This window comes from Diospyros lotus, chromosome 6, assembly GCF_014633365.1.
Source record: "Diospyros lotus cultivar Yz01 chromosome 6, ASM1463336v1, whole genome shotgun sequence".
Lineage (NCBI taxonomy): Eukaryota > Viridiplantae > Streptophyta > Magnoliopsida > Ericales > Ebenaceae > Diospyros > Diospyros lotus.
Window position 1 is genome coordinate 445,797 of NC_068343.1, and position 22,813 is coordinate 468,609.

Here is a 22,813-nt window from a genome sequence, read left to right on the forward strand (position 1 = left end):
GTCGGCTTCAAGTGTAATGAATAATTGGGTGGTCTACATTTAAATAACAAAAGTGACCTTCCGATGGGATAGATTCTATTAGGAAAATTATTGGACTTGCAAATTGATACGTCACAATCGATGGGGTCACGTCCATTCAATCTCTTCTCTGCGATTAAGCAACATATATATATATAAGATCGAAGAATCTCTCTCACCTGGAGGCCTCCTCCTCCTTCCCCTCCTCCTCTTTTTCTTTTCTTTTCTTTTCTTTTCCACTGTTATATCCATAAAACAACTCGTACATTCTCACTTTCAAATTCAACTGTTAATCTTCACTTCCCCACTTACTTTACCAAAGCAACAAATAGAAATAGAAAAAGGGTATTTAATAGCAAGGGATTGTTAAAGTAAAAACTGCATCTTTGATGGCAAATGAAGTCGCAGCTTTGGGGACCCACTGGAAAATCTCTGTATACAAAAAGCCAAAAGCGGCATTTGGGGTTTGGGAACCAACATATCAGATGGCATAACAATAAACTTAAACCAACTAAGGTTCCTTATATATTTTTCCAAAGGTAGGATTCGAGTTACATTATTGTGTTGGATGATGTTTCATGATATTTTGAAAAAAGAACCCCAAAACCCCCCCCAAAAAAAAATAATAAAAAAAATAAAAAATAAAAAGCATTAAAAGAAATACCCACTATCGGGCTTTTTCAAAAGCTATCATATATATCGTGCATTTCTCCATATCTTCACTAATTGCTTTGGGAGGCTCCCAACTTTACTGTAGCCATTACGTTTGGCTGCCATTAATTTCTCACAGCACATTTCCAACCAAAAAAAAAAAAGTCGTTCAAAACCAAGACTCGCTTGTCCCTACAGAAATTCAAAGAACAAAAGGACCTTTGGCTTCTATTTTATTGTCTACAAGACTTCATCGAGTAGAATTATTCTAGAAACGACCAAAACAATACCAAATAAAGTGCAGAGATTTAGTAGCAGATTTTCACCAATAATTAACAAATAAGTGACTTGTAAGGATTCATGAAGCCTACTCCTGCTGCTGCTATGCTGCCAAGAATCAAATTACGTACAGACAAAATAAGACTAGATAAATATCCGCGCATGTCAATACAATAAAATGAGAGAGAAAGAGAGTGAACTTCAGAAATGCATAATTGAGATGTATCAGTCTCGTGCATGCATTTCAGACATATTTACAATCCTTCACAACAACCCTTACGAGAGTTCAAAAGGGACAAACAGGATACACACCCTACGGGGTTTACCATACGACCAGCTCAGCTACTCACGGAAGGCCCGAAGTACATACAGATGGGTGGATTGATCCTCAAAATGGAAAGGATTGCTGATGGTACAGTCCAAATTCCATCGCCACATATTAAACCTGACGCAACTGCCCCTGCATAGTCTTCTGCATCTTTCCTATTAATTCGCTCCCAGACGAACAGTATCACAGTCCCAAGAAACATATCAATCGCGAAGTAAGCACCTATGTAAAATGGTACTGCCATTGCCATTGGAATGGGAATAAACTGTGAAATCCTTAAAGGAGTCATGTCTCTCAGAAGGTTTATAACCAGAGCTGCCACAAAGAACCCACAACACAAGGCTAGGCAATGCTTGGGAAGCTCAGAGAAACCCTCAATTCCTAGAATAGCCATTTCCCTGAATATAACTGCGTATGGTGCTTTGTATGGACCATCAGGTGACCCGACATCAAAAGCAGTCCAAAACATCCAAAAAGTGAGTGGGGCAATGACACAACCCATGGCTGTTCCAATCAACTGGCTTACAAACATGGACTTAGCTGATGATAGAGTAAGATAACCAGTCTTAAAATCTTGCATGAGATCAGCTGCTGTGGAGACAATAGCCATCATAACTCCACAAGCTGCTAAACCGGCTATTACCCCACCATCACGTCCAACCAATGAAGCAATAATAAAAAGACCAATCTTTCCATAAGTGGAAGACAAATTCCAGTCCGTCAGCCCAGTTCCATAGGAATTACAGAAGGCAAGGGCAGGGGCAATTACATATGAGCAGAGAACAAGATACCACTTGAGGGATGGAAATATGTTTGGTATTGTAACAATTGACATTGCAGCCAGGCCCACGTAACCAGAAACTGCCAACCAGGATGGAATACTGTCTTTCAGAAATATCTCATCTTGTTTTCTTTGCTCCATTAGTAATTTAGAATTCTCATCATCTGCTGGAAGCATGCCTAGAAAACGTTCATAATTCTTCAGGAGAAGCCAATATTTCACGGCATAAAATAGAAGTAAAAACACACTTTTGCATATTCACATTTCTCTTAAGTGGTTAACAGGTGATGAAACAGTCAACAATGCAATAATGGAGTAACTTGCACGTTATCACTAATTTAACTCCATCAACATTAAAAATTTCAAACATTCCATACTTTGTAAGTCAATAAGAAATCATAGAATACTCATAAGATCCTAAGTTACAATTCTATTTTTCACTGAAGCTGCTTTTCAAAAGAGTTGAATAAAAAAAGTAAGAACTGCAGATTGTCTCATAATTAGACAGATGTAACCAGGCTGGTCCAAAGGCCAGATATGAAGTTTCTTAATGGTACTTGCACCGAATGCAGATTTTGTCAACCATTAGGAATATGTGGCCCCTGTATTTGATAATGGCAAAGAGGTCCCGTGTTGCTGACCTCTAGGAGTTGGTGAAAGCTTAGTTGATTGACTATAAATTCTGGTTAAGATTGAGAAAATTAGAATTTTTCCTTCTAGATCAAATAAATTAAAATGCTTACACTAGTAATCTGAGGCAGTGCCTAGTCCACTCTGTTGTCCCTTTTAGGGAGGAGTAGATACCATAGACTTGTCTAGTTAAAATGATAGGTCCCAAGCTTTACTCATAGGGTTTTTTATGCCTTTTCTGTAGTCAAATAACCTTATCCCCCTCCCTCAGGGACTTCCAACTATGGATGAAACAAGGGCGGAACTAGAAAAAGTTTATGGGAGGGCCAATTTACATAAAAAAAAATTGACAATAAAATAAATATAAAATATGAATAATTATTAATTAAATGTATTTTATTTAAATTGTACTATACTCCCTGAGAAGCAATATCATGAAAATATGAATAATTGTTAAAAATACTAAATTTATTTTAATTAAATTGTACTATACTCCCCGAGAAGTAATATTATCCATGATATTTTCCAGAAATAAAATCTATGATTGAATCTACAGTAAGATTCATAATTAAGGTTAGAAAGCGAGGAGAAAAGCTTTTGGTAAAGGAGTATTATTGAAGTTTATGCATTAATATTTGGACCCAAACATGATTATTATTGAAGTTCATTTGCTACCATATACTGAATAATATGTGCACTATACTTTTGAATTCATTAAATAGGTAATGTTACTATATTTTTATACAAAATCCGGTGAACCGTTATTATGTATATATTAAGAACATAATAATATAATTATAAAATAAAGGTAGTACTATACCATTTTTATTAATATTCTATATAAAGATGATGATGTAAATATCATTTTCTTACTTACAGAAAATATATATTATTTTCTTACTAAAATTAGTTTAACAGAGCTACCTACGCTCATTAAATGTGTTAAATATTTTCCTTGGCTAAACACATTCACTCCTTTTTGTACACATGAAATTTTTCAAAAGAAGATTTACAAGAAACTTTTCAAAGAATTGGAAGAAGCTCACTGCTTCTTTCCATCAACTTAAGGGGGACGATGGCCCCTGCCAGCCCCCCCTTGAATTTACCGCATTTGTACTCTTAATTTCATCTATCATCCATTGTCCAGTTAAGTTTTAGCCAATGTATACATTTAAGCAAAACATTATTATTTATTAAACTGGCTTATCTACCACATTTCAGATAAAGATGCATAAATGGTAATAAACTGTATCTTTGGTGTATGTGAAGGTAGATGTTTGGGCAACCATGCATACGACTGAAAAAGAATATGTGCAGCAAAGATGACCATTGTCATGTCTAGCAAAATCAAGGTTGGGCATGAAAATGATGCCCCTGCAAAGGAAGCATGCAAATGACTAAGTAGTGCTGAGGACAGAAAATTAATTGTCAAAAAATTATGTAATCATTTTAGGATCTAATAATTCTTATAAATGGGCCTTCAATATATTGCCACAGTATATGGGCATTATTTCAGATAGGGAACTTATATGCCTCACCTGAGACTTCATGGATTACTGGAAGATTCTTCTGTTTGGTTCTGTTGTTGCACATTTCCCTAGCAGTTATTGCTATTATCTTAATCAAATTGTAAAGGCCATCACCAAGGATGAGTGAGATAGCTATGAAAACCTGCATAAATAACAGTAAGTCAACAAGTGCTGAGGCATAAACTATGAGTTGGACAAGGGAACTTCCGAAGGGTCAACAAGAATAGACCAAATGAAAAAAAAAAGGGGGGGATCTTAACCTTTCTAAGGAAATTTTGAACTGAAAAAAAGACTTTTTATACTAATCATTTGGAAGACTTGCAAAAGAATTCTATCACTGCATGCAGAGAAGATATTTTTGAAAACAGAATTCAAGATCCTACTTATCACATAAATTTAAATGCCACCCAAAATGGAAGTAGCAGGATAAAAGGGAAATGAAGTTCCAGCATGGTGGCAAATATTACCCAAGGTTTCTGAGAATTCATTTAAAATTGAAAGAGATCCATCATTAAAGCAATAAACAAATTGGGAATGACATTATGTCTTCATGTCCCCAAACTGAAGTGTTACTCTCTTCTCAATGTTGATACCACCAAATTTTGCAAACATTAGTACAATTTCCAAATGTAGGAATTGGAAACGGAAAGAAGAATTGATCTCATGATGAGAAGCCATTAGATCAGTGCCTCAGAAGAGTGATATCAGTTATTACACAGTTCATGACACCACTGAACATTATATTTTATGCTTGAGGACTTGTGAATAGAATTTTACAACTCTGCTTTATGTGAATTATAGATAAATCAAGTTGCAAAGCATGGCCAAACATACCTTGTATCCATAAAGACCTTTAAAATCATTGCTACCAAGATCAGCTGGATACCAATCCCCAGCATGTTTGGATATAAAGGGCCAAAGGATGCCCCATGATATGATTGCACCAAGAAGAACTGAACAATTGACTACATGGGGGCATATAAGACCACAACCAACATAAGTTGGACTAAAGTCAAAATAAAACCTGCAATGAAATGTTTAAACATGATAAATCACCAATACTAAGGCTGGCATCTCTCTATGTTTTAAGTATTTTCAATATATTATTGTGTCTACCAAGGCTGGCATCTCTCTATGTTTAAGTAGTAGAGCAACATGTAAATGATATTAAGCACATACAAACTCCACCTGAAAAGCTTTCATAAGACGGCACTCCAATTTAATTACATCCACTTGTATTTTCTTTACAGTAATCACAAGATTGTCCAAGCAAGAACCGTGACAAAACAGCTCACCTCCATTTTCTTGTTTCATATAAGCGAGCAATAGTTACTAATACACCATGCTTTAAAAAATATAAAAATTCAGACGTAAATAAGAATTCTGATATGGGAAGTGTAAAGCAGGCATTAACTTCACTAATTATACATAACAATCAGGTAACAAATGTCCATCCTAACCCCATTATCTGATTGATAATAAGGGTGTCCTCAGTGCATGAGGCTCCCATCTTTGCAACAATCATTTTCATTCGGAGCCCCATCATCTGATGTATATGCTTCTTTATTAACTTGTGCCTATCAATTTATAGATATCGCGAGTGTAAGTTAAGCAAAGAAGTCATTACCCCTTATTCCACCACCATATTGGATCACAGAGAGAAGAAATAGCACCGAAGAATGATGACAGCATTCACTAATAGCACAAATGACATTTCCTTTTGGACGTAAAACACAAACAAATAGAACAGCAACCCCGTTTCTCCTATATATTCCACCAAAGAACTGCACCTGGTAGAGCTGAGCCTTCATGATTGCTTTTCTTTTTCTTTTTACTTTTACTTTTTCTATAACAATAATACTCCTTTAACAGAAAAAAAAATCTCATATGTTTTTGAAGAACATTGAACTTACACAAAACAACAAATGCAGAGGGACGAACGTACGTGTTCTTAAACAGTGCTAATCCAAGGCTAGGAAAATTATCAAAACCACAAGAATCTCCAATACCGCTGAAGAACCATTTAAAGCAGCTCCAGCATAAACTTATGCTCAAATACTTCCCAAGACATTTGACTTGTTTCCTGTAGGAAAAAAAAAAAATCCTCAAATCAGGATTAAATAAAGGAACAGTCACCACAAGAAAGCAATTCTAGAAAATGGAGAAGAAAAGTGCTCAAACAAATCTAAAGTACACATAACCAACAGCCAGTTCAAATCTGAGAAAATACTAAACTTTAGCTTCATGAGACACCCAAACAATATGCTTAGCTATTATCTTGAATTGCCCAATGCAATATATTGTAGTGAGGTGAGCAATGAGTAGGAAAGAGAACAGACTAATAAAGTGAAAGCAACACTCAATAGAAAATCCAGGTATGTTGAACCTAATGATATTTTGTTCATCGTGCAACACCAAAGGGCATGGTAAAGCAAGAGATATTAAAACCACCTTCATTCTCTAGTACTGATACTATACCTGTACCAATGATAAACCCAGTACTTTGTATGGTACAGTATTGGAAGCACAATCTTTTGGCCCTGTGAATCTTCAAATCAATCAACTGAATCTTTGATGAAAAGGCTGGCAAAAGTGTTGTGTACCTAAGGGGTATAACTGTAAAAAAGGGGAAAGTAGAGCTATAAGGGCTATAATCATTGTAAGGCAGTTGAACATTTAAATTTGAATTCAGGAGTGGCAACCATTTCTGGTGCCAGCTTCCCGTGAGGACAGACTAGTATAAAAACTTGGTCCCAGCTCACTTGAGAGGCATGAAAAATACAATTGAATTGCCTTTTTCAAACTCCCCCCCCCCCCCCCCCCCCCTTCTCTCTCTCTCTCTCTCTCTCTCTCCCTGATTCTTCCCCAATTTTCTCAGAATTTCCCTTCCCTCTCCTATTCTTCCCACCAAGTTCTCCTCTAAGTATAGGAGAATTATCCTTGTCGGACCAGGGATTCGACAAATTGGTATTAGAGTATCATTCCTAGCTCAAGAACTTCAGTGAATTCCAACAATGGCAAACGGCACTCACATGAAGCAAATGGAAATGTAGCTCTAGCAGGTGACGGCCACGGTGATGGGTGTGCAAATGTGAGTGGGATCCATGGAGGATGCGACTGAAATGATGGTTGATAAGAAGTTGGAGGAGACCTTGGATTGGTTGCGTGGGGATATGCGCAATAAAATCAAAGAGGAGATGAGGGAACAGAGCAATATATTGCGTGATCAGATACAATAATTTATGCTTATGTTCTCAAGTTAGGCGCAAGTGAGGATGTCCTCGAATTTTCCCCCATGTGAAAATGTATCTGATTCTACCAGGAGTTGGCAATAACCATAGGGTGGTAGGATCATCAGAAGTGGAGATCGATCCGGCCGCGGTTGGAGAAAATGGGATGAAGAGAAGGCTGAAAATCCAAGTAAATTTGACTCACTCCAATTTTCCGATTTCAAAGTTCGAGTTACCGATGTTTGATGAGTTGAAGCCACGCTAGTGGATTTGAAGATGTGAGAAGTTGTTTGGCATTCATCATAACAAAGAGTGAATTTGGTAATGGCCTACCTAAACGATGTAGGAGATCTATGGTTCCAAGGGTGAGGAATGAGTACAATTGGGATGATTTTGTTAATGGTCTAGGCAAAAGATTTGGTGAGAAGAGAACTATGGACACGGTGGAAGAATTTAACAAGATGAAGCAGCACAGGTTGGGGCAAGAATACCAACTCAAGTTCGAAGAATTAAAGTCCCTTATGATTGCCAAAAATTCGTAGATGACCGAAGAATACTTCGTGTCAAGTTTTGTAGGCGGTTTAAGTGAGGAGCTCAGATCGGCGGTGAAAATGACAAGGCCCAAGATAGTGCAAGAAGCAGTGGAGAGTGAACTCCTTCAGGAGTTGAATGTGGAAGCCTTGATGAGGAAGTAGAGGAATTAGGGCAAAGGAGGAAGCTATGGCCTATCACCCTTTCAGGGAAGGGTGCAAGGGAAGGAGACATACAAGCCAAGAGCAAGGCCCCTGACTCCAGGCCCTCCCACCTCCTGCTCCGATGGAGCAACAAGGGGGAAAAGCGATGGATCAACAGAGACCACCAGGGCTTTGCTATAAGTGTCAGGACAAGTACTTCCCAAGGCATCAATGTAGGAGGCAATTACTTCTATTGGAAGGGGGTGAAATAGATGAAGGGACAAATGAGGAAGCTGTGGTAGAGGGGAGCAATTGGGAAGAAGAGGATAACGGAGCCATTTCATTGCATGCTATTAAGGGAGTTGCTAGTAGCAAAATCATTAAGGTGGACGGGCAGGTTCCGGAAGATACTCTCATGGTTTTAATTGACAATGGTAACACCCACAGTTTCATTAACGAAGGTACAGCTAAGAAACTGAGCTATGAACTCTCTAATACACAACCTCTATTGGTGACAATAGCTAATGGCAATAAGGTGATGAGCAAGTCAACATGTCTAGGGTTTTATTGGACCATGCAGGGGGAAACCTTTGAGGCTGACCTGAGGCTGCTTAAGCTCGGGGGATGTTAGATCGTTTTGAGGGTTGACTGGATGAAGGGAGTAAATCCTATCAACTTCGACTTCAACAAGATGGAAGTCACACTAGCAAAGGAAGGGAAGAGAATAACCCTACAAGGGAGTGTGGAATTAGAGACTTGCAAGATGATCAAGGGAAAGCGGCTAAAGAAGCTGCTCAGATACAAACTCGCCCAAGTGGCTCACTTATTTTCCATTGAGGCGAAAGAGGAGTTAGAAGAATAAGGGGATCAACACATGCAATGTATGATGGCAGCCAGCAATCAAACTACACCCCGGTGGAATGTACACGAATTAACCTCCTTAGATGCACCATTGATTGAATTTCAGGACCCATTTGCATAACCTAAGAACCTTCCCCTTGAAAGACCCTTTGATCACTCTATTCCCTTACAACCAAATGCAGAACCCGCAAATGTCCGATCTACAGATACCTTCCAAACTCAAAACCGAAATTGAAAAATTAGTCAAGGAAATGTTGGAACACTCTATCATTCGCCCCAGCAAAAGCCTTTTTGCCTCCCCTATCCTTCTAGTTAAAAAGAAGGATGGGACTTAGCAGTTTTGCATTGATTACCGCCAGTTAAACTCTATCACAATTAAAGACAAATTCCCAATCTCGATTATCGAGGACCTTTCAGACAAACTAAGCCATGCCTCAATGTTCTCCAAGCTAGACCTAGGGTCCAAATATCACCAAATTCGAATCAACCCAACTAACATATCCAAGACAGCCTTTAAAACCCACCATGAACATTACAAGTTCACTATAATGCCATTTGGATTAACCAATGCACCTAGCCACATTCCAAGCCCTAATGAATCATATATTTGAACCTTCTCAGAAAATTCGTGCTGGTGTTCTTTGATGACATCCTGATTTACAACCCTACCTTTTCTCAACACCTAGAACACCTTAGGACTGCATTTCAAGTCCTACGATTCAATCAATTGTGTATCAAGAGGTCCAAATGTGCCTTTGCCCAAACACAGGTGGAATACCTCGGGCATGTCATTTCTAGTGCGGGAGTTAGCATGGATCCTAAGAAGATAGAGGCCATGCTCAATTGGCCTAGACCAGTGAATGTCAGGGCTCTGAGGGGATTTTTGAGGCTAATCGGCTACTACAGGCGCTTTGTGAGGAATTATGGGATGATTAGCAAACCCCTAACCAAATTGTTAAAGGATGGGTTTAGATGGGATGACAGGGCTGAGGCTGCATTTGTTCAATTAAAACAAGCCATGGGTGAGGTACCGATGTTAGGATTGCCTAACTTTAACAAGCCGTTTGTATTGGAGACGGATGCTAATGGAATAGGAGTGGGGGCTATATTGACACAAGATGGCAAGCCCTTAGCTTTCTTTGGTTAAGCACTGGAGCCAAGACATCAAGGCCTCAACACATATAACAAGGAGTTGTTGGTTGTACTTATAACAAGTAGACAAAAGGAGACACTACTTGGAGAAGGGGCAATTCGTTATCAATATGGTAAGATTTCCAATAGAATTCCAACCAACAATCAAGTATTAGTAACAAACAACTTTCTAGCCAAGAACGCATTCGAGAGGCCCTCTCTCTCCCAAATTCCTACAGAAAAATAGCCTACCCACCTCTCTACCCCCCCACCCCTTACATATTCCCCCCTCTACCCCTTAACCGAATTCTGTTATGCCATAGTTGGGCTGTTACACCAGCGATACCCCATTCTACCCCTTACGCACATAGCTGGTTGTTATGCCAACCAACTTATTTACTCCTCTGCCCTTGATTGCTGCCCCTTAAGACCTTCTTTGATAAGTCAAGTGAATCGGGGGCCTATCATTACTCCCTCCCCCAACTTTCACCTTGTCCTCAAGGTGGAAAGATGGAAATTGCTGTTGAATCACTGAGTAAGGCTCCCAAGTGGCTTCCAATGGTGGAAGGCCCTTCCATTGGATCAACACTTCTGCTCCTTTCATGTTCTTGCCAGCACCCGACTGCACTCCTAGCACTGCTGAAGGTTCCACCACCATTTCCAGGTCGTCATTAAGCTGTTGGGGCAGCTCTATAGTAGCCCTCATTGCACCCTTAGCCTCCCGTAGTTGGGACACATGAAATGTAGGGTGGATTTGACAATGTGGTGGCAATTTTAGTTTGTAAGCTACCGGACCTACCTCATTTTCAATCTCAAACGGGCCATAATAACAAGCAGCCAGCTTCTCATTTGCATGAGCAGCCAAGGACCTTTGTCGGTACGGCCTTAGTTTCAAATAAACCAAGTCTCCTACCTGAAACTTCACCTCTCTTCTTCCCTTATCTGCTCTTTTCTTCATTACTGCCTGTGCCCTCAATAGTTGTGCCTTCAGTTCATCTAGGATCACATCCCTTTCAATCATCTGCTGCTCCACCATCGAGACAGGGATAGTTCCCTTCTCAAACCGTAATAAGGGAGGTGGTTCCCGCCCATACACCACTTGAAAAGGAGTTAACTTGGCAGCTGTGTGAAAGGAGGTATTGGACCATAATTCAGCCCGAGGTAACCAAGTGAACCATGCCTTTGGTTTGGAGGAAGCAAAACATCTTAAGTAGGTCTCCAAAGTCCGGTTGAGTACCTCGGTTTGCTCATCCGTCTGTGATGATAAGCTGTACTCCTTTTGAGTTTGGTGCCCTGTAGCCGAAAAATCTCCTCCCAAAATCTGCTCATAAAAATTTTATCTCTATTCGACACAATGGACCTAGGAACTCCATGGAGCCTCACCACTTCTTTGATGAAAGTTCCAGCCACATCCCCAGCTGTAAATAGATGTTTAAGACCAATAAAATGCTCATACTTGCTGAGTCGATCCACCACGACCAAGATCGAATCCACCTTGTTCGATTTTGGTAGCCCTTCAATAAAATCCATGGCAATGTCGTCCCAAATTTGGTTAGGAACTGGTAGTGGCTGTAACAATCCCCCCGGTGACAATGTTATGTATTTATTTTGTTGACAAGTCATACACTCACTTACATACCGATGCATATCCTTCTTCATACCCGGCCAATAGACATTCGCCGACACCCTTTTGTAAGTTTTTAAAAACCCCAAATGTCCTCCCACACTCCCATCATGCCCTTCCTGGAGTATCAACGAATTAGTGCGGATCCCTTGGGTAAGTAAAGTCGTCCTTTGTAGACGAGATGCTTGTCCCCCAACTGAAAATTAGGATGGGAGTAGGGGTCAGCTCGTAACTCCTGGATCAATTTTTGCAGCCCTGAATCAGCGTTTACCTCGCTTACCACCTGCTCAAATTGGACCACCCTAGGCACTGTAAAAGCCATCAAAGCTGCTGTGTGACAGATTCTTGACAGCCCATCAGCCGCCTTATTCTCCATCCCAGCCTGATAATGTATCTCAAATTGGTATCCCATCAGCTTTACCATCCATTTCAAATATTCAGGACTTACCTCCCGCTGCTCCATCAAGTACTTGAGGCTTTTTTGATCCGTTCTAATAAAAAAATTTCTGCCTAACAAGTAGTGCCTCCACTTTTGCACTGCAAACACTATGGCCATGAGTTCCCTTTCATAAACTGATTTCTTCCTTCCCAACTGACTAAACCCTTGGCTGAGATAAGCGATCGGCCTCTGTTCTTGCATCAAAACAGGCCCCATACCATGCCTCGAGGCATCAGCTTCAATGATGAAGGGCTTCTCAAAATCGGGCAAGGCTAAAACAGGTAAGGATACCATTTTAGCCTTAAGTTGTTGGAAGGCCTATTCAGCAACCACATCCCAAAAAAAGTTGTTCTTTTTCAATCGATCTGTTAGAGGCCGAGCTAGCTTACCATAGTCTCTCACGAAGCGTCTATAGTACCCCGTAAGCCCAAGAAACCCCCTCAATTCCTTTACCGTTGTTGGAGTAGGCCAATCTATCATTGCTTGCACCTTGTTACTATCAGCTAAAACTCCCAAATAGGAAATAACATGGCCCAAATACTCAATTTCCAGCTGCCCAAACACACACTTCTTGCTGTTGGCCACCAGTTGGTTGTCCGCTAACACCTTTAACACACATCTTAGGTGTTGTTCATGCTGTTCGAAACTGCTGCTATACACCAAGATATCATCGAAAAACACCAACACAAAATGCCTCAAATAATCTCTGAAAATTTCATTCATCAACGCTTGGAACGTAGCCGGGGTGTTCAACAATCCAAAAGGCATCACTAAGAACTCGTAATGCCCTTCATGAGTCCTAAATGCTGTCTTTGGAACATCCTCGGGCCTAACCCGAATCTGGTGGTAACCAGATTTTAAGTCAAGCTTGGAAAAAACCCAAGCACCATGCAACTCATCAAACAACTCATCTATCACCGGAATGGGAAATTTGTTTGGAACCGTTACCTTGTTTAAGGCCCTATAATCGACACAAAAGCGCCACCCTCCATCCTTCTTCTTAACCAATAATACTGGGCTGGAAAATGGACTGGAGCTGGGTTGGATGATTCTCGCGGCCAACATTTCACCTACTAACTTCTCAATCTCATTCTTCTGTAAATAAGGATAACAGTAGGGTCTTACACTCACCGGTGAGGATCCCGGAAGTAGGTTTATGGCATGGTCCCTTTCCCTACTAGGTGGCAGCCCCTCCACAGCAGTAAACACCCTTCCATATTCAGCCAATGCCCCTTTCAGCAATTCTGGAACTGCTCTCTGATCTTCTTCAATTTCAGCTGCCATTGTCCCCAATTCCAGCAACATCCCTTCCCCTTTCTCCTTGAATGCTTTTACCATAGCTTTTAAAGATACCAATGTCTTGCTCAAGCTAGGATCCCCCTGCAAGGTTACAGCCAAGCCCCCTACTTGAAACTTCATGGTGAGAGTTTTCCAATCTACATTCATCTTTCCCATCGTTGCTAGCCATCTCATTCCCAGAATAACATCCGAGCTTCCCAACTCCAAGGGCAAGAAATCTTCCACAATCTGCAAATTTTGGAGCTGAAGCTTCACTCCTTTGCAAATACCAGCCCCTTGAACTACCACTCTCGTACCCAAAATCACACTTTACCCTTTGTTTCCTCCCTGATTAGCCCCAATAGCTGCACCAAATCTGTTGCAATGAAGTTGTGGGTGGCTCCTCCGTCGATGAGCACCACCACCGGCTGCCCCTCTATATCTCCTTTAAACTTCATAGTTTGTGGCGTGGTTAATCCAACTACCGAATTCATGGAGAGCTCAATGACCTCCCCACTTTGCCCAAGCTCTCTTGTGATTTCTTCCAACAGTTCTCCCCCATCTACCTCCTCGTCTACCTCTTCATCGTATATTATAAGCACTTGCAGCTCCTTGTTTCGGCACCTATGGCCTATAGTATACTTCTCATCGCACATAAAGCATAGGCCCTTATCTCTTTCTGCCTTCCACTCAGCTTCACTAAGCCGCTTGAAGGGTGGGTTGTTCCCTCTCCCCATGGCTTGTGGTCGATAAGAATTAGGACTGACTGTCGTCTGTTTTTGGGGCTGCTAGAAGGGTGGTAGAATTCCCCCTCGCTGATAAGTTTGAGCTGGGTTCAGCATGGCCTGTCCCTTATTTAACCCTGAACCACCTCGGACCACCCGATTCCGCTCTTCTATGCGTTGGGCTAAGTCCATCATTTGCTCTAAGCCTCTCGGCCTCAACACCCTCAACTCGGCTTTGATATCAGGTTGCAGTCCATTGATGAAATGCCCCTCTAGCATGGCTTTCGGCAGGTTTTCAAGGGGCGATGCCAATGCCTCGAAGCATTAGCGGTACTCCTTGACAGTTCCTTTCTACCGGAGGGCGCAAAAACGCTCTTCGATTGAGCCTTCTTGGGTGGGTCGGAAGCGGTTCCTTATCAGGAACTTGAAGTCCTCCCAGCTCCTAACCCTTCGCCGCTTCTCCTCCCATTGAAACCACAAGAGCGCAACACCCTCCAAGCACAACGTTGCCGTGTCCATCTTCTCTTCTTCAGTCAGCCCATTCATTGCGAAGTATCTATCGGCTCGAAATATCCAGCCATCGGGGTCTTCACCTTCGAAAAGGGGCATCTCCAGCCGTCGGCCTCGGCCCTCCGGACGCCACCCCCCCCCTCGAAACACCCTGCCTCCACTCGCCTCACCCCGATTTCCGGTGTCGTTTCTGAATCTTGGGCGAATTCCGGAGGCTGGCCTCCCAGCTTCTCCTTGTTCTTCCTCTCCCTCTCCTGTTCTTCCCATCTCATTCTCAACCAAGCGAACTGTTCCAGCAAGTCCGCTACATTCTTCTCCACCGATTCAACACTCCGTTGCATGCCATCCATCCTGCCTTCCAACTCACCCACTCGGTCAGTCAGGTTCACCATTAGGATTGGTGATGCTCTGATACCAAAATGGTAAGATTTCCGATAGAATTCCAACCAACAATCAAGTATTAGTAACAAACAACTTTCCAGCCAAGAACAAGATCACCCAGGGCATTCGAGAGGCCCTCTCTCTCCCAAATTCCTACAGAAAAACAGCCTACCCACCTCTCTACCCCCCTCTACCCCTTAATCGAATTTTGTTATGCCATAGCTGGGTTGTTACACCAGCGATACCCCATTCTACCCCCTTACACACATGGCTGGTTGTTATGCCAGCCAACTTATTTACTCCTCTGCCCTTGATTGCTGCCCCTTAGACCTTCTTTGATAAGTCAAGTGAATCGGGACCTATCACAATACCAATCACGAGAGCCTCAAATTCCTCTTGCGACAAAGGCTGCACACCAATTTACAAAGGAAGGGCATGGCCAAATTAATGGGGCTGAACTACATGATTCAATTCAAAAGGGGAAAAGAAAACGTGGCTACAGACGCCTTGTCAAGGTTTCACGAGGAGGGGTCAAGCGCAACCATCTCTGCCTTGATCCCGGATTGGTATCAGGAAGTAACAACAAACTATGACAAAGGGACATGGACTAAGGAGCTAACTGAGCAGTTGAGTATCGCAAGGCAATAGTAAAACGAGATACACCTACACCAATGGGTTGATTAGATATCGAGGAAGGTTGGTAATTGGGAATTGTGAGGCCCTAAAGAATAGGGTACTACAAACCATGCATGATTCACCCCTTAGGGGACACTCTGGGATCTAGAACACCTACCAGAAGGTGAAGCAGGTGTTCTATTGGCCTAGCTTGAAGAAATCAGTGATGAAGTTCGTTTTGAGGTGCGACACTTGCAAGAGATGCAAGCATGAGTCAGTGGCACGACCTTGACTGCTCCAACCCCTGAGCGTCTCGACCAAGCATGGTCCAACATCACCATGGCTTTTATAGAAGGCTTACCCAAGTCAGAAGGGAAGAATTGTATCCTAGTGGTGGTTGATAGGCTGACCAAGTTCAGCCATTTCCTCAGCTTGTCTCACCCCTTCATGGCTCAGGAGGTGGCCAAGCTTTTCTTGGACAATGTGGTAAAATTGCATGGAGTCCCCCTAAACAATCGTGTCCGACAAGGACAAAGTGTTCACAAGCTTGTTTTGGCAAGAGCTCTTGAAGTCCCTAGGCTCTAAACTCCACACGTCCATCGCCTATCACCGGAGACCAATGGGCAATCCGAGAGAGTAAACCAGTGCCTAGAGACATATTTGAGGTGTTTTTGCTTTGTGCAACCAAGGGGATGGCATAAATGGTTATCCTTGACCCAGTGGTGGTACAACTCTAGCCACCACCGTTCTATTAACATGACCCTTTTTGAAGCATTGTATGGGTACAAGCCTAACATCCTACCAACTATCGGGGAGCCAACATCAATGGCAGAAATGGATGCATATTTATAGCAGAGGCAGCAAACTCTACAAGTTCTAAAAACAAAGTTGGCCAAGGCCCAAAACAGAATGAAACAATGGACAAACAAGAAGAGGAGTGAAAGGAAGTTCGAGGAAATGTACCTCAAGCTGAGCCGACCCCATTTGAAGTCCCTCTCCAAGCAACCAATTACTTAACTCAGCCAAGATTCTATGGCCCTTACCCAATTATCGGAAGAGTGGGACCAGTAGCTTACAAGCTGCAACTACTAGAAGGGACACAAATCAATCTAGTGTTCCATATGTCCCTCCTGAAGAAATCAACAGGAACTCAAGCGGTCAATCGAGCTCTTCCACCCTTCCACGGAGAAGAAGAACCGCCAGCCACGCCAATAGCCATTCTTGACAGAAGGGTGACCTATCAGCAAGGAGTTCCCCTAATCCAAGTGCTAGTACAATGGTCAACACTGCACCACGATAATAACACTTGGCAGTACTTGTCGGATCTCCTCCAATAGTTCCCTAGTGTGGCTAGTCTGCTTTCCATTCTTGGGGACAAGAATTACCTTAAGGAGGGGGAATTGTTGTGTACCTAAGGGGTATAACTGTAATAAAGGGGAAAGTAGAGCTATAAGAGTTGTAACCATTGTAAGGCAGTTGAACATTAAAATTTGAATTCGAGAGTGGCAACCGTTTCTGGCGCCAGCTTCTTGTGAGGATGGACGAGTATAAAAACTCAGTCCTAGCTCACTTGAGAGGCATGAAAAATACAATTGAATTGCCTTTTTCAAACTTCTCTCTAAATTTCTCTCTCTCTCTCTCTCTCTCCCCTGATTCTTCCCCAATTTCTCATAATTTCCCTTCCCTCTCCTATTCTTCCTGCGAAGTTCTCCTCTAAATATAGGAGAATTATCCTTGTCGGATCAGGGATGCGACAAAAAGCATCACCAAATACCTAAGAGTGTGGTATTCATTTTTGACCCCATTGAATGACAGCAAATAGAAAGAGATGAGAAACAGAGTTATTAAATTTTAATTTCTGATTTTAGAATTTATATTTTGTTTAAATTATAGAAATTTAGATTTAATAGCTTTTATGATAAGATTTTGTTTGAATTTATGGTGGACTTGAATAGGTTTTATGATAAAATTTTAGCTTATAAAAAGGCTTCATCGATGTGACAAAGGGATGGTTGATCTGGAAAATAAAAATTGGTTGTTCATTTTTCTGCTGTTCTCTCTCTCCACCTCACATGGTTGATCTGGACAATCAAAATTGGTTGCTTATCTTTCTGCTGATCTCTCTCTCCCCCTCTCACACTCCTCTTTACTTCTTTCCCTGTCCCTTATTCCTCTCTCCTCTCACTAATCCTTCTGATAAGTCTCAGATCTGAGACTTATGCAATTAGGGAATGAATTCAGATTGGAGGGAGAGAGAATGTTTGAATGATAGGAGGGAGAATTTAGAGGAAAGTAGAAAGAGAATTTGGAGGGAAAGATTTATGTTCTATTTCATTTCATAAATCCCATCCTTGGTATTACATCCTTTTATAGGCATTCGCATGGCTGCAACTGCCAGGCGCAAGTGGAGATAGCTGTAACTAATTGGTACAGATATGGGTTATTACAATAATAGGCTAATTACAGCCTTGTCACTTCTAGATACTAATTACATTTAGGCCCTTGTCAACCCCCTAGGGTCGTAACACCTTCCTCTTTCTTCCTCTATTCTCTGAAATTCCCATGCAGTTCTGCATCACAAAAGAATGCAGCATCAGAGAAATTGTGAAAACTACAATTCCCAATCAAGTAGGGCCTTCATCTTCAACGTGATAACCCATCTCAATTCTGTGCATAAAGTGACAGTAATAGACAGAAACTCAAGTCACTGTAGAATTTTTGTTTTAATTTTTTCCTTTTTTTTTTCTGCTTTTTTCTTTTTTGGAAACCAAATTGCAAGGAATTCCACGAAGATTTTGTTGGCCTAAGAAGAACTGCTGATTTTGTTCTCCTACAGGTTTATATGTCTTATCAACAATACCGTTTCATAGCAAACAAGGATTGACTAGCAAACAGATAAGAATAAAGCTTGCAAATGAGGTGTGATGGGAATGCTACAGATTGATAATGTCATGGAATTACATATTACCATCTGAATAATATTTAGGTTTTCAAGCTTTAAACCACTGTCTGTGTCATGGAAAAGTAAACAATACTTATTTAAGGTCTCTGTAGAAGTTTTGCATTGAGTACATTCTAGAAGATTAAGAAGAATCAGAAGAAACCAGTTAGTTAGATTGGTGATATAACCGACAATGAGTTAGTTAGGTTAGTTCTAATTAAAACAGTTACGTAAAGGTAGTATAGACTTTGTGTTGGTTTTAAACACCCTTGTATTTTCCGCCCAAATCCTTTATAAATAGAAGGCATAGGCAGGCAGCCAGTCTGACTGATCATTTTCTCAATTCTGCAAACGAGCGATTATGTGCTGTAATCTGAGAGGAGAGACTTATATAGAGGGTACTTTGTAATCTCGGAAAAGTGCGGTGTACTCGTGAAGAGTGGAGAGGGTTTCTTGTACTGATTCTTGATTGGATTTCTAGTGGAATTGCTCTCGGACCAAGGCTGGATGTAGGGTCATTTCCATGGCCTGAACCAGGATAAAATCCTTGTCTCTTTTGTGGTTTGGTTGACTCTTTCCTTAATCTTTAATTCCGTTATCAATTCAGTTTTTCATTTCTGTGTATCGGATTGATTTCGGGTGAGGGTGTGAATCATATTGGCATATGAATTGAGTGATCCTAAGAGGCTCCTAATCCTAACAAATTTAAGGTTTCAGCTTTAATTTTCAGTTTTCAGTTTTGATTCTCTCTCTTCTTTTTTTTTTTAGTTTTCTTTTTCCAACAAAAAAATGAAAACTAAATATTTTGTTTGGTAACTCATTTTTTATTTTGAAAATAAAAAGTGAAAATAATATCTGATGGATATTTTGTTTATTCTATCCTGTGATTAAATAAATGTATAATTCATTTTGTGACAAAAATACCCTTAACCAAAAAATTGTCTTCTTGTCCTTTCTCAGTCAGTAAACCTACTGGCTTGCTGATTAGAACCAAAATTTGAATTCGACCAATAACACAGACTCACCTTCCATTATTCTTCCTATTTCTCTACTCCACTACTGGTCAACCTAGCTCAACATCTAGGTTTGCGGGGAAACCCAAACTAAATCTGTGTTCATTACTCAGTTTCAATCTAGCTAAGGAAAACAAGAGTAAAAAAAAGAAGAAGAAGAAGAAAGGAGGAGAAGAGATGGACTTTGTTGTGACTATTTTCTATTACTATTTCTAAAATTTTGAAACTGAAAATTGAAACTCTACCAAATGGACCCTTAACCCTTACCCTGCAAGCTCAGCTCCAGTATTTGTGTGGAAGCTGTTTATCAACATTGCTGTGGCAGTTCCACTGGGGTATGTCAGTTTATTATCCATGACCATAACCTGAAAAGAAACCAAAAGAGAACACAGAAGATAAGTGTTAACTATAATGAAAATCACATATTAAGACTGAATCACAGTATCTAATATAAAAAAAGAATAGCAGGTTTTTATTAGCTATTGACAGATCAGAATTGCCAAATATTTGTTTAAAGTAATTACATCATATTATAAGCCGAAAATCCAGTAAGTTAATACTAGTGTGTGGTAAAATTCACAACTTATATTCCAAGGTTACTTTATATACATTAAGTTTTATTTCAATAATCTTAGGACATACCTTCCGAAGTGGAACAAGGCTGAAAAGCCCAAGAAAACTGACAACAAATAAAAAGCCAATCATCCACCATAAGCCAGGGTTCTTTACATCCTCTGCTTGATTACCAGGGTAATCCACACCAATCAGTTTGTATGTCTTATCATCCATGGCAATCATATATGAACCAAATCCCCCTGTCAACAAATAAATGCTACCTATCAAATCAAAGTTAAGAAAAATAATGGGAAGAGATGGTTAAAACAAGTGTTAAGTTAAAGATCTTGCAAATAGTAAAATGATACCTATGCTCAGAAAGCGGAGATCAGTTTATGTAATTAAGAATTTGAGTGATGATAAATCTACTTTAATGAGTAATAATCGAAAACATTTTTTCTAACAACATCGTGGTTCCTGCAGTCAGATCCCCAACCATCACAATCAAGAGGGAGATAACACTTCAGCATATGTTGTAACATTTGTATTAGATTAGGTAAAATGTATCTTACTGTTTTTCTGCATATTTTTTCTGTTGTATGGTTAGATATAACTGATCTTCTAGAAGGTATGTTTCTAGAAGAAGTGCCAGCTGTATGTTTTTCTGTTAGGCGGTTAGTTGGTTTTATTTTATCCCATGTATTCCGCCACCCTTATATCCTATAAATAGGGGTCGTGGATAGGTCAGAGTTAGAGAGAGAGTCTTAGTGTGCCAGAAATTGAGACGGTTTTGTTTCAACTTTCTGTCTTGAGTCGGGATTGAGTGCGAGAGGTTGGGAATAGCTGGTTATTAGCTTGGTTTCCCATTTTCCCTATAGTTTCAGAGTATATGGGCGGGAGGGATTAAGTTCTCGTTGTAATCATCCTTGGTTGACTTCAAGGTAGTGGATTTGATTGGCTTCTAAGCAGTCTGGATGTAGGTCTTGGATTTCAAGACCGAACCAGGATAATTCTTGCTGTTTTCTTCTGTGATTGTGTTGTTTCTTTTTGTGTTCTATAATATCAGTTCATCTTGAGTAAGTTAGGAAGCTATTTGGGTTGGGAGAATAGAGTAGTGTGCTGTGAGATACTCTAACAGCATATGAAACTGAAACATAAATCTACTTAATGCATAATAATAGAAAATACTTTTTCTAATAACAACAGTAGTTCTTGTAGTCAGATGACTCAGAACTCCAACTATCACCCTCAAGAGGGACATAACTCTTCTGCTTGTGAATTCCTGAAACTAACAAGTCCTTCATTCAGCTTATGTAATATAACCCATAAAACTCTAGTTTTTTAATGCACCTATTAAATTTTCATCATGTTTTCTCATAAGTCTTCAATAGCCCATCTGTGTCAAGACAACACTGGGCTCAGGCTCTCAACGTAATAAAATAGTTCAGTCGAAATTGTGTTTCAACTCAAGTATAGATCTCTGCAAACCCAGGCGCTGCCAGTCAATAAATCAGACATTGCGTCACGACAGAGTGTAATTTTAACATTTGACAAGGGTAAAAATAAATGTATTTAAGATATGGAAGGTCGAATGCTTTAAGTCATTTTTCATGAAGCTGACAGACGTGGAAGAAATCTAACAAGGAACGCACATTTAGTTACATGATTGAGAATTTGAAACAATTTCAGAAGCAAGCAATATATGCAGTATTCTAAACCGTCATGAAACAAGAACCATATAACAGAACTCCAATCAAATCTATGTAGTCTAAATGGGAAAGGTGAAAATCTGAAATAAAGAAAATTACCACTGAAGGCGAGGCCGTAACAAGCGACCACGCATGTCTGTATCACAGTATTTTCTTGCCTGGTAAAGGGCTGAATCGAAAACCCTAATTTGGACAAACACCCAGTCCATGACTTGACAAAGAAGAACCCTAGCAATCCGGCGGCGACGTTGAGGGACGGAATGATCCCGACGGTCAGATTGAGCTTGTGGGTGATGATACAGAAGAGTGTACCTAATACAGCACTCACTACCAAGCCCCTGATCGTGATCTGGTCTTTCCATTCTGGGATTCTCTCCAACTCAACGTCCCGGTTCTTCTCCGATTCAGCAAGCAATGGCTCTGATATCTCCTCTGCTGCAGGAGTTACGGTCCCCATTCTCCTTTGTTAGATTGAACGAATCCGGAATGAATCCTTCGCAACCCCACGAGAATTTAGAAAGAATAAGGGATCCTTGGGTGATTGGGATCTCTCTCTCTCTCTCTCTCTCACGGTTCCAAAACGAGCTATTCAACGGGAATCAGGAATCTATATTTTTTTTTTCGCTGGCTAAAAGTTAAAGAAAGATGATATATGTTGTGGTAAATTGCAAGTATACCCCTCAACTATCATCTTCATAACTACGCCCTTCATTCAAAAACTTCTTACTCTAATACTAAACAAATTAATTAATTTTACTTCAAAAAATCTGGAAGTTAAATGAAGGTTAATTAAATTTATGCTATCATGTAGTTGAAGGTCTACCCTTTTCAATCAGGGTGTCTTTGATTGCAAGTATGGAACTTATATGAAAAGAAAATAAATTCTAGATAATTAAATTGTTTAGAAATTA

General features: G+C 40.4%; 1 protein-coding gene across 2 annotated transcripts; it reads right to left on the bottom strand.

Moving 5' to 3' along the window:
• Positions 1–1,076: 1,076 nt before the first annotated feature.
• LOC127803333 (probable metal-nicotianamine transporter YSL6) lies at positions 1,077–22,523 on the bottom strand. Of its 2 annotated transcripts, none has more exons than XM_052339481.1 (7): positions 22,002–22,523; positions 20,281–20,453; positions 19,906–20,003; positions 6,162–6,299; positions 5,051–5,240; positions 4,226–4,358; positions 1,077–2,221 (listed from the first exon to the last, which is right to left on the bottom strand). In XM_052339481.1, the coding sequence occupies exons 1-7, from the start codon at positions 22,357–22,359 to the stop codon at positions 1,287–1,289; spliced, it is 2,025 nt and encodes a 674-aa protein (XP_052195441.1). In that variant the 5' UTR covers positions 22,360–22,523; the 3' UTR covers positions 1,077–1,286. The 2 variants fall into 2 exon arrangements, with proteins under 2 accessions (XP_052195441.1, XP_052195440.1); XM_052339480.1 differs by having other exon boundaries at positions 1,077–2,236.
• Between the last annotated feature and the right edge of the window lie 290 nt (positions 22,524–22,813).